The 15,897-nt window shown below is 47.3% G+C and overlaps 1 protein-coding gene and 1 pseudogene across 1 annotated transcript; one reads left to right on the top strand and one right to left on the bottom strand.

Moving 5' to 3' along the window:
* The first annotated feature begins 6,320 nt into the window (after positions 1-6,320).
* Positions 6,321-8,422, top strand: LOC110305723 (testis-expressed protein 19.1). Its single transcript, XM_021177785.2, has 3 exons — positions 6,321-6,380; positions 6,687-6,760; positions 6,891-8,422. Exon 3 carries the CDS (start codon positions 6,979-6,981, stop codon positions 7,993-7,995), a length of 1,017 nt encoding a protein of 338 aa, XP_021033444.1. The 5' UTR covers positions 6,321-6,380; positions 6,687-6,760; positions 6,891-6,978; the 3' UTR covers positions 7,996-8,422.
* A 5,157-nt stretch (positions 8,423-13,579) lies between these two features.
* On the bottom strand, positions 13,580-13,697 carry LOC115032736 (U2 spliceosomal RNA; annotated as a pseudogene).
* Between the last annotated feature and the right edge of the window lie 2,200 nt (positions 13,698-15,897).

The following is a 15,897-nucleotide window of genomic DNA, read 5'->3' as shown; positions in this document are numbered from 1 at the left end:
CTTGCATCCTGCCCCTGTGAAAACTTGAATCACTTTAAATGGAAGAAGAAACAGTAGAGATGGTTTGAAGCCCAGCTGAGGGTACAGAAAATATCTCTCATGTAAATATCTCAGTAAACTAAAAAGTGTAAGATGAGACACCTAGGGACCAAAGAAGAGAAACACAATCTCTCTGCGACAGACACAACCCAACCAGGTACCAGGTATCTGGGTTGTTGCACCAGAACTAGCTATGTACAGTTTCTACATCTGGCTCAGTGGCTGTCAACTGCAAACCCCAGTGAGCTGGCACTCAGAATCCCTAGTGGGAAAATGACTTGTATAGGATTCTCCATGAGAGACAGAATAGCCACAAGCACCTAAGTTTCCCAGCCTGCTGCAGGCAAATCTCTGCTAGCTCAGAAAGCCTGGACACTGACCTGAGTTGCTGGACATGAACGCAGTGTGCCTGGGTCTGACTGTGAGCTAGGGCATACTGAGAAGCAAAGGGTTAAAGCCTTAGAAAGGCAACTCCTCAGCTTCCCAGACTAGGAGGAAGCCCAAAAAGGCAGGTTCCTGTAAAGGCCTCCAGCTATTCAGGGTCAGCTAGTCAGAGGCTGCTGGGTAAATGCCTGAGTTCACTAAACACATTTCCTTGTTGGCTTCCTAGGCTCAGCTCTAGTCCTAGTGGGTATCACATTAAATTCTTCTCACAACTGCAGTTCTAAAGAGCAGGGAGGGGCTGGAGAGATGGCTCAGTGGTTAAGAGCACTGACTGCTCTTCCAGAGGTCCTAAGTTCAATTCTAGTAACCACGTGGTAGCTCACAACCACAGCAATGGGATCTGATGCCCTCTTCTGGTGTGTCTGAGTAAAGTGATGGTGTACTCACATACATAAAATAAAAAATCTTTTTAAAAATAAATAAATCATTTTTAAAATTAAAGAGATAATAGATAAAAATATTAATAGCAGCCGGGCGTGGTGGCGCACGTCTTTAATCCCAGCACTTGGGAGGCAGAGGCAGGCGGATTTCTGAGTTCAAGGCCAGCCTGGTCTACAAAGTGAGTTCCAGGACAGCCAGGGCTATACAGAGAAACCCTGTCTCGAAAAAAACAAAACAAAACAAAATATTAATAGCTGCATATGTCATCTAACCTGCAGATGTAAGAAGGCCATGTGCCAGAAAACACTTCAAATCAACATGACAGAAATATAGAGATAAACCCACCTGTGGTTGTTATTGAAAAAAGCCAAATGTAAGTTTCAGATAAGGTTAGACTGTAGCCTCCTCGTGTCTCAGCCAATGAGGAAAGTGGGGAAGAGACCTACATGCAGGGTTATAAAATCTGTGCTTTGCCTTTACTGCTGTCCCTACATTTTAATCTCTGTAGAGGCACCTGCCTTTGCAAGGTCATAAAATAAACTGCCTCAATTTCACTACTCGGTGTTTTCCTTGCTTTTTCCCCCACACCCGCTACGGATTGGATCACAGGGAAGAACAGGCCTGGCCAGGTGTGTGGCTGACCCTCAAGGCACGAACAGCACAAAGGGAGGAATCAGAGCCATGGGAGTGTAGGAAGAGGATTCAACACACCCCATTCCTACCAAGGATACATCTTAACACAGATTCCTGATGGGAGCCCGTTGTGGGACAAAATGTTTCCTGGGGAGACACTGCACACATATCTATGTACCCCAGATGGGGAGCCCACGACAGACCAGAGTATAGAAACCACTATTGTCTTACTTAGCCTTGAATTAGGTACAGGAGTATGCCCAAGGGAGGGATCTATCAAGTGCCGGCAGCTTTTAACAGTTTAAGCTGCTTATAGAAAGCATTTAATATCCAGTACCATAGCAAACACTTACAGAAAGTTCTGCACATAACAATTTTAATAGTGGTTAACAATACTTAATAGTATTGTCCAATGTTTGGTAATATTTAATCCTGCCCCAGTGCCCCAGGGGAGGCAGTTTCCTCTGGTCCGTCTCACAGCATCCTGACCTTGGACTTGTATCCAGCAGAGCTGTAAAAAAAAAAAAAATGCATCTCTGTCCTTTAGGCTGCACAGGGCATTGTCTAGTGTGCACAATGCCCTGAGTCCATCCCCAGCACTAGGTGACTGGCCGAGATGCTGTGTGTTTATAATACTTCAAGAGAGGCAGGCGAGGGAATCAGGAATGTAAGGTCTACATAGTGTATGGAAGCCAGCCTAGGATACATAAGAGTTTATCAAAAAAAAAAAAAAAATCTAGGAATGAATACAGTATAGAGAAAATTAACAGGCTGGAGAGATGGTTCAGAAAGCCGGGCGTGGTGGCGCACGCCTTTAATCCCAGCACTCGGGAGGCAGAGGCAGGTGGATTTCTGAGTTCGAGGCCAGCCTGGTCTACAGAGTGAGTTCCAGGACAGCCAGGGCTATACAGAGAAACCCTGTCTCGAAAAACCAAAAAAAAAAAAAAAAAAAAAAAAAAGAACACTGACTGCTCTTCCAAAGGTCCTGAGTTCAAATCCCAGCAACCACATGGTGGCTCTAAACCATCCATAATGAGATCTGATGCCCTCTTCTGGTGTGTCTGAAGACAGCCACAGTGTGCTTACATGTAATGAATAAATAAGTAAACGAAAGAAAGAAAAAAGAAAATGAACACTGTGAACTTGAACTTAGGGTGCCAACACGGATACTGGAGCTCAGTCTTTCCCTGAAGAAGTGGGCAGGGTGTTAGACAGTGTCAAACAAAAGCAAACAACAAAACCCTGACTGTCAGTGTTACTGACAGACTTGTCACATCCTTCACTGTTGGGTTGGAGGTGGAAACCAAGAAAACTTTAGAGACGGGAGCTTAAAAGTGAAAGCTTTAGTTTCTGAGCGCTCAAGAAGGTGGCCAGTTCCAGATCTGAGCTGAGTCATATCCAGGGCACCTGGCTTCAAGGTCCTTAATCATTCTCCTAGACTTTAGGTCGGGAGCTCAGAATGATAAGGGGGGAGGGACAAAGGAGCGGGTCAGCTGCACGTATTTAATTAGAATATTACAGGCAACTGTTTATATATTCTTACAACTTAGGCACCTTGGTTTAGATAACAGCAATTTCTATATATATATATATTTTTTTTTTACCAGTTAATACACAATTAAGAAAACATTTGGAGACGTGGGATAGGTCTTCCTTCCTCAGCCTGGGAACACGAACTTGTTTAACCCTGCCAGCAAGATGGAGAAGTTGTCCTAGAGACTGCTGTACTCAGACAACTGTTTACAACAGAACTGCTCAGCCGTAGGGACTCCAGAGCCTGGGACCTTGAGTTTGTTCTCCCTGTGATTAAATGGAGTCTGGAAACAGAATGGTAGTATGTAGAATAAGTTTCCTCTGCTTGTTCCAAACAATGTTCATTTTCCTGTAAATAAATGAATATGCTGGGGGCAGGGTGGGCAGTTTCACTCCCTAATTGGCAGCTACTGGATTCTGGCTGCTTTGAGCAAAAGGGCTGTCAGTCAACTAGATAGCCCAGCCACCCTTATGACAGAATAAATACCTTGAAAAGTCAATGTGATGAGTCATAGCTGGTAGCCTCACTCCCCAAGGTGCAGCTTTAGCAAGGACTTTCCAACCATTGCATAGGAGGTGTGCTGCGATTAGTAGACTCATAAACCTTTGTTAGCACGTGAGGAGAGCTGTTATCAGTCCAAACGCCCCTTCTCTAGCTAGACAAACAGGTTGCTCAAGCTTATGTAATGAGTTAGCTGGGGATACCCTGCTGTTTGCCTTTTTAAAATTGCAGTATTAGAATAATGGGATGAACAAAACCTCTGTCTCTCTTTTTCTCTCTCTCTCTTGCTCCTTTCTGAGATTGGGTCTTGCCATGTTGTCTTCGTTGACCTGAAACTAGCAATGTCGCAATGTAGATGAGACGGCTCAAAGTAACAGACCTGACTCCCAAGTTCTGGGACGAAAGGCATGAACAGCTACATGCAGCTACATCCAGCTCTCTCTGGTTTTTAAGCTTTATTTGTTGTATATGTGTGCTTTGTATGTTCAAGTGCTTGTGTGTGTGTTCACACTTACGTGATCTCGGGTGTCTTCATTATTCTCCATGTTGTGTTCTGAGACACAGTCTCTCTGTGAACATGGTTCTTGCTGATTCAGGCAGACACAAAGCCCAGAGATCCTCTGCCTCTGCCCCCCACCCCATCCCAGTGTTGGGATTACAAGCACTTGTCACCACACTTAGTTTTGGTTTTGTTTGTTTTTTTGCTGTTTGTCTGTTTTTTGTTTTGCATGGGTGCTTGGGACCGATGCCTGAAGAGCAAATGCTTTGCCGACTGAGCCCTCTCCCCAGCTTTTTCAAAGCCTCTTGAAAGTGATCCTTATTTTAAAAATCGACTTTCAGCAGTGTGGGCCAAGCTGGTAACAGAAAGAAAGCAGTGAAGAAGCTGTGGGAAGCCGGCAGTGGTAGATTAACTTATTGTTGCTGCTGTGAGAAAATATGACCAAAGTCACTTGCAGAAGAAAAATTCTCTTTTGGCTAATGGTTCCAGATGGATAGACCTTAATGGCAGAAGAGGCAACAGGGGGTCAGGACAGGAAGGTGAGAGATGACTTCTGTAACCACAAACATGGAGATGAGAGAAGATCGGAGGTAGGTGAGACTATGAACTCTGAAAAGCTACTCCCAGGGGCACATCTGTCAGCCAACCCCACCTAAAGGTCCCCAAAGCAGCCCCACTGACAGAGAAGCAAGTGTTAAAATACCCAGTCCTATGGGAATGGGGGACACATCTCAACACCACAGATGTTGACAATTGGACACTAAGGTCAAAAGGCAAGAGTCAGGAGAGACATCTGGCTAGTTACAGCTGAAGAGGAGACAGCTGGGCAGGTCAAGAGCACACAGAAACAAGGCTGAAGGTGAGGGTGGAGGGTAATGGGGATAAAGGATAGAAGACTACACAGGGCCAGTGAAGACTTCCGGGTAACTGCCAAGATCAAAACTCCACATAGCAGCTTTACTTATAAAAATCCCAGAGAGCAATGAGATACTCTTTATAAGGTGAGTGGATAAAGGGATATATTCTTTTAATGGAGTATTACTGAACTCTGAAGTGAAACTTGCTTCCTGCTGTCCCAGGAAACCATGGTAGTTTCTGGATGCTTGAGGCCAGACGTGACCTTCTGGACAGGGCAAAATGGTTGCAGAAGTCGAGTCCAGGTTCTGGGGAGAGGAGGGCCCTGAGGGCAGCCCGAGGGTCTGTAGAAAGAGTGAAACTGGCCCTGTGATGACAGAGGAACGTTGCTACACCAGTATATCCAACCCAGTGGGATGTGCAGAGTGGACTGCGATGCTGCTCACTGATTTTAACAAATATATCTGTATGCTCAAGGCTGAACTGGAGGGCGGGATACCTTCTATTTTCTGCTTGGTTTTTCTCTGAGTCCCAAACTCCTTTAAGGATAAACTCTTCAAAGAATTATTTTGGGTTTTGTTTTTTGTTGTTGTTTGTTTTCGTAATATTTGCCTCTGCCTCACAATTGCTGGGATTAAAGGCATGCGCCACTGCCCGGATAAGATTTATTTATTTATTTTAAGAGTACTCTGTTGCTCTCTTCAGAGACACCAGAATAGGGCATCAGATCCTATTACAGATGTTTGTGAGCTACCAGGTGGTTGCTGCGAATTGAACTCAGGACCTCTGGAAGTGCAGTCAGTGCTCTTAACCACTGAACCATCTCTCCAGCCCCTACAAAGAATTTTTTTTTTTTTTTTTTTGGTTTTTCGAGACAGGGTTTCTCTGTGTAGCCTTGGCTGTCCTGGCACTCACTTTGTAGACCAGGCTGGCCTCGAACTCAGAAATCCGCCTGCCTCTGCCTCCCAAGTGCTGGGATTAAAGGCGTGCGCCACCACGCCCGGCTGAATTTCTTTAAAGAGTCTGTTTAAGAACAAAAAGACCCAGAGAGGGGCAACTGTGCTTAGCTTGCAGCAGTTTCCCAAGTGTTAAAGAACTTTTACTAAAGAGACAGGGAAGAAGAAATCGACTTTTCCAAATAAGATGTGCCACCAGCCCAGCTCTGAGCCCGGGCCTTCGAGTCCCTCGAAGGCACAGGGATGGGGACATCGGGCACCTCTAGAGCACACAGGGCGCTCAGGTGTGCGCAGGGGAGCAGCGCATGCGCGCTGTAGGGGGCGCCAGGCCGCATGTGCGCCTTGGGGGCCAGAGTGACTCAGCACCTTCACTTCCTGCTGCTTTGGGACCTCATGGGAGATATGTAAATGAGCTGGAGCATCGCGGGAGTTGGCCCTTTATAAGGCCGCGCGTTCGTCCACACAGGTGTTCAGTGCTGAGGGAGTAGAGCCTGGCTTTGGAGTCCCGTAGCTGGCGCCTGGGCGCTCAATCAGGGAGGTAAGGATGGGAAGGGACTGGGCCGGGGACTGGGCCGAGCTGGGTGCGGTGGACCTGGGCCGGGTGGGAGCACGGTGGACAGAGAGGAGATCGTCCTGGCGTAGGCTTCCCGGCCTCTTTGGTTGGTAGCCGGGCCCATGTGTGAGGTCGGGGCCTTGAGCCCTGAGGACACTTCTGATGTCACTCCAGCCTGTCCAGAGTGAGCAGGGAGCCCCAGGGGGCCAGAGCCCCAACACCCTCTCCTCAGGGAGGCCCTGCAGCGGGCCCAGCAGGGTGACCCAAACCTCATTTCCTCTGTCTTTCTAGCTCCCCAGACATTGGAGCAAGTGTGAAGCTGAAGAAGTTTCTGGAAGCTCAAGCCTGTCTACTTCTCCAGAGAGGTATTCATTGAATTCTCACCCAGTTCTGGTACCACTGCCCCGAGTCCTGGAGCCCCAACGCCCCTAGACCTTGTACTGTGCCCTGTTTTCTCCCGTTTCTCTCATTCTCACCTTTCCCACCTATTTCTAGCCTCTGTGGTCCTGTTGACCTGACCTCCTCAGTCCATCGAGCAAGTCTGAATCTGTGTGTCTGCTTAGCTGCAGACAGATTCTTGACCATGTGTCCCCCAGTCAGCGTTCGCCATGGGGCCAAGGGCATGTCCTGCCTCTATGGGGCGTGGCTGTACCATCTTGTCCATGGGGAACAGACGAAGATCTGCTTTGCTTGCTTCAAGGCAGCTTTCCTATTGAATAAACTCTACCTGGAGATGGGAGACTGGCAAGAGGAAGAAGAGGAAGAGGAAGAGGAAGATGCTGAGCTCCTGGAATACTTCTCAGAGTCAGAGTCAGATTCTGAGCAGGAGCCAGGGCCTGAGCAGGATGCATGGCGGGGATTGGGGTCCCTTTATGTGCCACAGAGTGTCTCTGAAGGGTCTGAGGTCCTGCTGCCAACCCCTGCGTGGACACAGGGCATACTATTCTCCAATTTTGTGCCCACTGAGCTCTTTCCTCAGGAAGCTGTACCCCTGGATCTGGGTCCTGAGGATGCTGAGTGGACCCAGGCCCTTCCCTGGAGACTTGATGGGCTTTTTCCCTGCTCGCACCAGCTCATCCCTCCTCTGACTTGGTGGGATATTTTTGATGTGATGCCATCTCCTGGGCAACCTGTGTTGTTGGAGTTGAGATGCAACTGGCCCTTGGACCAGACAGTAGCACAATCCTGGTTGCAAGACCAGAAGTTTGTCCTTCTGTTGGATAGCGTCCACTCTACGTGCCACCTGCTGTCAATGCGTGTCCGATGGGTCGTAAGGACTCAGGTCCAGCACTGGCAGGTATTGCTGGACCCTGGTGAGATGTGGGTGGCCCATTTGCGGAAAGAAGTTGGGCAGCACAGCCTGTACCATCAGAACCTGTATCCCTGGAGGCTGAGCATCCTGACAGCTTCAGAATTAGGAATGGAGTTATTGCCTGCCACCTGCCACCTGTGGAATAAAGGCTTCTCGGTAGGTTCCTTCTTGCCCTGGCACATTAACATGCCAGAGACCTGGAGCTGGGAGCCAGGAGAGAGGCTGTTTGTCACAGATGCTACTATTTGTGGTACTGACTACCAAGTTGCTCAGTCTTTCCTTCCTTGATTCCCACCCCACCCCCTCCTGACCCTTACTCCCTGATGCACATTCCTGAGACACTAAAGCTCAGACATTCCCCAGGGCCCCGGGGACTGTGAAGAGTAAGAGGTTGCCTGTTCTAAGCAGCACAGGGGAACAGTTGGTCCAGGACTTGAGGGGGCATCTTGAACATCCTGGGAGCTTATGAACCTCAGAGGCAAGTCTGGCATGTTCGTGTCAGTGTTCAGTGTTTTGTAGGTGAGGCCTAGCTGTATGTTTAGCTGTATGGAGTGTTGTGTGGTGGGTGTTATGGGGGCTCCGGTCACAGATCTACATTTGTATGGACTCTGAGGCACTAGTTGACCTTACTGTCATAGGGGTCATATGCTTACTGTCTTAGGGTCAAGATACCTGATTTTAGGGTTCACTGTTTTGTTTTTACTTTGTTCGTTACTCGTGCTCCTTTTGAGGGCTTTTGTTGAATAAAGTTGGTGTTTTAAATTTTATTGTTTTATGTGTGTGGTTTTGCCTCTACAGTACCAGCTTCATACCTGATACTTGCAGCAGCCAGTAGAGGGCATCAGACCTCCTGAAGCCAAAGTTACTGACAGTTTTGAACCACCATATGGGTGCTGGAAATTGAGTGTGGCTCCTCTAGGAGAGTAACCAGTGCTTTTAGCTGCAGAGCCATCTTTGTAGCCTCAGTTTTCAGTGTTTATCGGAGGCCTTGTGCAGTTTTCCTGAGTGGGTCTTGGTGGAGTAACCTCCCCAACTTCTAGGCTCGGGCTCGTGGGATGGTATCCCACAGAGCTGGGAACATGGCACAATGGGTTTTGCCCTTTTCTGAGTCCTGTGGGGAGTTTGTAGTATGTCCTGTGACAGTCTTCATAACCAGCAAGTGCTCAAGGGTTTAAAATGAGAAAGAGCCCTGTGTAGAAATTGTATGTTGTCATCTAGTTGACGTAAGTATGTGCCCTAGAAGCTGGAAGGGGTCTGTGGACCAATCCATGTGTCAGATCTACTATTATGAGACAGAGTCACATCTCAGCACTTGCACCACCTGCACAGATGGTAGGAAACAAAGGCCCATGTGCCTCGTCAGTGGACACTGAGTGGCCCATCTAGAAATATCTCTGCCATTCTGTGGGTGTCCCTGGCTGGGATCACCTGGTGATTTAAGTTGTTCAGTTGATAAAGACCCACGGGTCCCAATCCTGGGGTCATCTTGCTGGTCAGTTAACCATATGATAGGATCTGATTATAGGTTTTCTTAGTTTTTTGTTTTGAAACAAGATCTTACTATGTATTCCAGGCTAGCCTCCTGCATCACAGTACTGAATACAGGGATTTCAGGTATTTGTCATACCCTCACCTCACTTACTTAACTTTGAGTGTCATTTTTTTTTCATATGTCTTCCAGAGGTGTCGTAGTCACTTAGGGTTCTGATGCTCATTCCTGGAGCGATGGCACCACAGTGCTGTTTAAGAACACAGGAAAGCGGCAGCTTTGGTGGTGTGTCTCCTTCAGGGGCCTGGAGCCTGTGCTTCAGTGGATAACCTAATCCTCCTAACAAAGTGGGCTTGTCCCTTCTGCGGTCCCTCCTCTCCCTCCTTCCTGGTTAAGCAGTCAATCCCAGCAAGCATTTTGTTGTTGTTTTGTTTTATTATTTTTTATTATTTTTTTTTTTTTTTGGTTTTTCGAGACAGGGTTTCTCTTTATAGCTCTGGCTGTCCTGGAGCTCACTTTGTAGACCAGGCTGGCCTCGAACTCAGAAATCCGCCTGCCTCTGCCTCCCGAGTGCTGGGATTAAAGGCGTGCGCCACCACACCCGGCATTTTATTATTTTTTAAAGATTTATTTTATTTTTATGTATATGAGTACACTGTAGCTGTACAGGTTGTGAGCTACCATGTGGTTGCTGGGAATTGAACTCAGGACCATCGGAAGAGCAGTCAGTGCTCTTACCCACTGAGCCATCTCGCCAGCCCTTGTTTTATTATTTAACTTTACTTTTATTACTGTTTGTGTTTGAGAGTGTGGGTGGTGCACACATGCCATTGTGTACAGGTGGAGGTCAGAGGACAATTCTCTTCTGGGCACTCCAGTCATGAGCAAGGGACTTTATCTATCAAGGCATCTCATTGGTTTTTTATTTTTTGGTTTTTTTTTTTTGGTTTTTCGAGACAGGGTTTCTCTGTGTAGTTGTGGCTGTCCTGGAACTCACTCTGTAGCCCAGGCTGGCCTCAAACTCAGAAATCCGCCTGCCTCTGCCTCCCGAGTGCTGGGATTAAAGGCGTGCGCCACCACGCCCGGCTCATCTCATTGGTTCTTAAACGCTTTTTTTTATACAGGCTTTTTTTTTTTTTTTTTTTTTGAGGGGAGGTTGAGACAAGGTTTCTCTCCTCGAACTCACAGAAATCTGCCTGCCTCTGCCTCCCCAGTGCTGGGATTAAAGTTGTGAAACACCAGGGCTTGGCTTGCTTGTTTTCCTGATGGACTTGGCGTCTCTGTCTATATTTGTGCACAAAGCCCAGAACAAGGTACCAGGTGTCCTTTTGCACTCCCTGCCTGTCCCCTAGGCAGGGTCTCTAGTACCTGGATCTTGTGTTTTTCTCAACTAAGCTGGAAGCCAAGACCCAGGCATTTGCCTGTATCCACCTATCTCCCTCAGAGCTGAGGTTGCTGGCATGAATTAGACACGTGCTTTGTTGTGTGGGTGCTAGGATCCAAACCAGTGCTTATGGTTGCCCAGTAAGCTGAACCATCTCTCCAGCCTTCAGGCTTTTAATGAGTTAATTACATTTAGTTATTGTGGGGGTTCGTGGAGGGATGGGTGTGGGTATGCCATGCCACAGCATGAAGCTGAGGTGACACTCGCACGATAATGGCACTTAACATGGAGGGCTATTCTGTCTTTACACCATGTGGGTTTTTGAGATTGACTTCAGACCATCAGTCTTGGGAGCAAATCTTTACCCACCGAGTCATCTCATCTCACTGGCTCTTCCAGACTTCTCTCTTAGATAATCTCACCGTAGTGTAATATTCTGGGGCTGGGGGGCCGGGGTGTCAGAGGCCATCCAGAAGGTCACCAGTTCTGTTCAGTGAGCTTGTAATGGCTCCTCAGTTCTTCTCATCTAAAAATAAAGAGAAAAACAAATCTGACCCAGAGGAAACTACAGAAGACTTATGCACAGGTCTGTTGATGCTCTCAGCAGCATTGCTCACAATAGTCAAAATTAGAAGCTAGATGCCCAACAAGCCGTGAGCAGATAAACTGTGGGGCTCCATGCACAGGAATATTAGTGACAAAAAGGCAGCAGGGCTCGTTCTTACAGCATGGTCAGACCCCCCCCCCCAATCATCATGTAAGTGAAAGGGGACTGTCAGCAGCACATGCTATAGGGCTGTGTTTATGTAAGACATTCAGAGCAAAGCAGTCCTTAGGGACAGCAGGTGGAGAGGTGACTGGGAGGGATGGCTGAATGGGTAAAGGCATTTTCTAGAGTGACAGGAATGTTCTAGATTCAAGTGCAGTGGGGGTTGGCTGTGCACACTGTGGACTCATTAAGTGACACATTGAATTTTTCATATCAAATCATTTTGTTGTATAAATGTCACCTCAACTTAATTGAGTATTGCAGTTCTAGGATGCTGGCCAGGTAAGGAATCACCACCCCCCTTTCCCCAGAGCACCTGTGTGGGACACCAGACCAGCCGCACATCTAAGAGCAGCCATACATCTACTTCCTGTGGAAATGCTGGCCTCTGTGCTTCCACAGTCCTAGGACGCCTGCAGGCAAAGCCCTGCCACTCTCAGCTTGCCAGGCTTGTAAGGTCTGTTGTTCCAAACATTAAAAAATTATTTGTGGTTGACTTGAAATTCAAATCTAATTGAGCTCTATATTTTATCAGACAGTGCTGCCTGGCTATGCATCCGTGGGGGACTGGGCCTCTGGAGCCAAACAGAAAGCAGGAAGTATAGACAGGTATTGGGGCACCAGAACAGTCTGTCCTCCTTACCAGAGTTTCAGGAGTCAGAGCCAGGGCCCTGGTGGCCCTGGTAGCTTTGGCTGGGCCACCTGTCTTCCACAGGCCAATTAAACAAGTGATAATGAAAAGCAGAAAAAGAGTTTGTAACTTTAATTTTTTTCGAATGCCATTTTTAATGATGGTTTTAAATGATTTAACCTTCCTTGTAACCCACCACCCACCAGAGGTAGTGAAAAGGAAAGGAGGGGGGTAGGGGAAGTAGGGGAAGGTTTTTTTTTTTTTTTTTTTTTTTAAAGATTTATTTATTATTATATGTAAGTACACTGTAGCTGTCTTCACACACTCCAGAAGAGGGAATCAGATCTTGTTACAGATGGTTGTGAGCCACCATGTGGTTGCTGGGATTTGAACTCTGGACCTTCAGAAGAGCAATCGGGTGCTCTTACCCACTGAGCCATCTCACCAGCCCGGTTTTTTTTTTTTAAAGCAACTCCCGTCTGTGTTATCTGGAAATTGACGGTTCAGTTCACAGGTCAGCAGGTAGTGGCGGCTCGATTCACTCACAAACACCGCACTGATACGCCAGCACTCCAGGTTGGTAGTATCCGGTTAGCAACAATGGTGACATGACCTAGCAGAGACAGGCAGGCCTCAGCCTCAGCCCGAGTCAGCAGGAGGGATCAATGGGGACACCAGGAGAAGTTCTCAGCTGTGCCTCTCTCAGGGAAGTGAAGATCAGTGAAGACTCAAGACCCACAAGTGTTGCACTGCTAGCTCTCCCAACAAGCCAAGCTCTGTCTCCATCACTCCGTGGAGTTCTATTTATACCTTCCAAACATGCCTTGCCTCATCACAGGTCTTGCCTCAATATGTGTCTTGTCTCAGCACATGCATCCAATTCAGCCCGAGTCCTTGGAAGAGGCAAGAAACTGCAGGACACTACCAGAAGTTTTTTGGTGTGTGTACTGGCTAGTTTTGTGTCAACTTGACACAGCTGGAGTTATCACAGAGAAAGGAGCTTCAGTTGAGGAAATGCCTCCATGAGATCCAACTGTAAGGCATTTTCTCAATTAGTGATCAAGGGGGAAAGGCCCCTTGTGGGTGGGACCATGTCTAGGCTGGTAGTCTTGGGTTCTATAAGAAAGCAGGCTGAGCAAGCCAGGGGAGGCAAGCCAGTAAAGAACATCCCTCCATGGTGTCTGCATCAGCTCCTGCTCCCTGACCTGCTTGAGTTCCAGTCCTGACTTCCTTTGGTGATTAACAGCAGCATGGAAGTGTAAGCTGAATAAACCCTTTCCTCCCCAACTTGCTTCTTGGTCATGATGTTTGTGCAGGAATAGAAACCCTGACTAAGACAGTGTGTTTCTTTCTATGGCGTCCCGACAAATGCAGCTCAACTATGCAATGTAAGGAGGACCAATACATGCATGTCATTAGCAAAGAATCTTTCATCACGTGTCCTTTCACGTGCTTGCTTTAGCAGAACATCCTCTCTCCAGTGTCTGCTTCAGCGAAATATTACTTCACGTGTCTGTCATAGCCTTTCACACCTGTGTCCATTTTCACAAAATGTTCCTCCCCAGCAAAACACCACCCAACTAACTTTCCAAAGAACCCTTAAGTTTCCACTTCAAGAGTTATTTAATGTGATCATATTAGATAAAGGATGATTCAGATGTTAAACTCATAAGAACAGACACTATATTTGATCTTAACCAAGAGGTCCAAAAGTAATTCAATGTAATCACATTAGGAAAAATTAAAAACAAAACCCCCCCAAAAAAAAACAGTGATCCTCAAGTTCATCGACCAGGTTCTAACACAACGGTTGGGTTTAAATAGAAGGCAGGATGATGCATAGCGAGCTAGTCCAACCCATTATCACTCTCTCAGCTCAGATCCCTCTGCCTGCAAGGTGATCTGTCGAGTTGTCAGAGCTGTGTGGAATCTCTTTGTGGGGCACATGTTCCCCTCTGGCTGGCAGCCTTTCCTTCCCAGGAGCATGAGATTCCTGGGGAAATACCACTTCTCTGAGTTCCATTGTTTCTACAATAAGGTAGTCAAAGGGGGAGAGAGAGTTACAAGTATCTCTATAATCCTAGTCTCCATTCCTGCCAGGATGCAGACATTGTGGCTCCCATTCCAGAAACATCTACTGAGAGTCTGCCATGTATGTCTAACCCAGAGCCTGACTGTGATGGACATGTGTTCCTGGGAACGGGGCAGAGGAGCCCTGGAAACCTGCGAAGGTGTGCAGGGGAGGGTTCAGAGCTGGTCAGAATGACAGGTGACCTCCTATCTGTCAACCGAGAGAAAAGAAAAGGTAGAAAATGGTAAGTGCATTATGGTGTCATTTGTGACAAAATGTAAACACATTACTGACTACATATGGAAAAGCCACAGGTAGTATAAGACCAAAAACAAAAACAAAAGCCAACAAAACTTGGGAGACAAGAGTTGTTCCACTTAAGCATCAATCTGAAATAACTATGAGAAACACCGTCATGGAGAAGGTGTCTTTTGCTCACTCCGTCAGTGAACAGCAATGGTGATAGTTATGATCATACTGATGACGATGGCGGTGATAGAGACCGTGTCAATAACGGTTGTGACGGCGGTGCTGAAGACAAAGGTGGTGACACATGGTGGTTATCGACGGCAATAATAGTAAGGACAGTGAAGAGAGCTCCTGAGAGGGAACCTGGAGAGACAAGGGTCCTGCCTGAGACTCTGGCTGTCACGGAGGCTCCTCTGTTGGTTTCAGCGTGAAGGCACTACCACTGCTGTTAGATATGGATGAGCCTGGCCTACTTGTCAACACTCAGCAGGAAAGAGGGAATGGCCATGCTGACAGAAGAGAGGTTTTGAAGTTGGACGGTCACAGGATCAGGGGTTTTCCTTGGGGCATTTTAAGGACATGTAGCTTTGGTATACTTCTGGTAAGAAGTGCACCCCACCTTGGCAACCTTTGCAGTACCCAGAAAGCCTCCCCACCCCTACCCACACTGCCATGGCTCTATGTGCAACCTGTCACCTAGGATGTCAGGTGTTTGTAGATCTTGAACTGCGACCTTTTTCCAAAGGTCACTCAGCCTTGTGGGACCAGAAGACTGAAACAAACTTTGGGGCTCTTATCAACTCTCTACAGCAGGAGGTCCCTGGGGCTGATTCTCAGGGAACCTAGGGTGTTAGATATTTCTTTTTGTTCCTCTGTTTCAGCTTTCAATGGCTTGCTCATTTTCAGACAGGAAAGTGTCTGCATTTGGCCCCCCTGCCAGCCTCAGAGCGTCCATCACTTGTGATTACTGAAATGTCTGAGGCTGCCCACTAATCACTCATCCTGATCCCCAGCTGCAGGCGGTTGCAGGTTTTAATTGATTTCATTGTGGCTATCACATCTCCAGCTGTGTCTGGGTGGGGGCCGGGTCTGCCTAGAATGAAGCCTAGGCTGTCCTGCTCTCAGCCTCCCTTACCTCTCCCAACATTTTCCATAACAAATCACTGCTCTTGTGGACTAGAACGATGAAGAGAGGGGCCCATGGTTTTTGAGCACCTGATGGTACACTTATACACCTCTGCTCCTCTTTAATATGTAAAAAAAAAAAAAGCACCCATATATGGGCTGGATGTACACCTGAGAAGAGACTCCCCCAAACCGGCTCCTAGTCGCAGAGCCTCATTTTTTTGAAGAGTGCGGTAATGCAATTGGAAATTAGTTCTTTCAGAATGAAACTATCATTCTCAAATGTAATGAAGCTACTACAGGCAGAACAAAGCTTTAAAAGTCACGTTTAGTGGAAGTGCAGGGCTGTGTGACCAGAGTGTATGATTTAATGGTCCATGAAGCGACCTCCAGACAGGTAATGTGCTTCTTCCCAGAGCACCACAGATGTGGGAAGCGTTGCCTTTGGACAGCCCAGCTCTCTATGAGCATC

This window comes from Mus caroli, unplaced genomic scaffold (genome assembly GCF_978045245.1).
Source record: "Mus caroli unplaced genomic scaffold, Mus_caroli_1 scaffold_13, whole genome shotgun sequence".
NCBI classification, from domain to species: Eukaryota; Metazoa; Chordata; class Mammalia; order Rodentia; family Muridae; genus Mus; species Mus caroli.
Note: the sequence above shows the minus strand (reverse complement) of the source record. Positions and strands in the feature narration are given on the sequence as shown.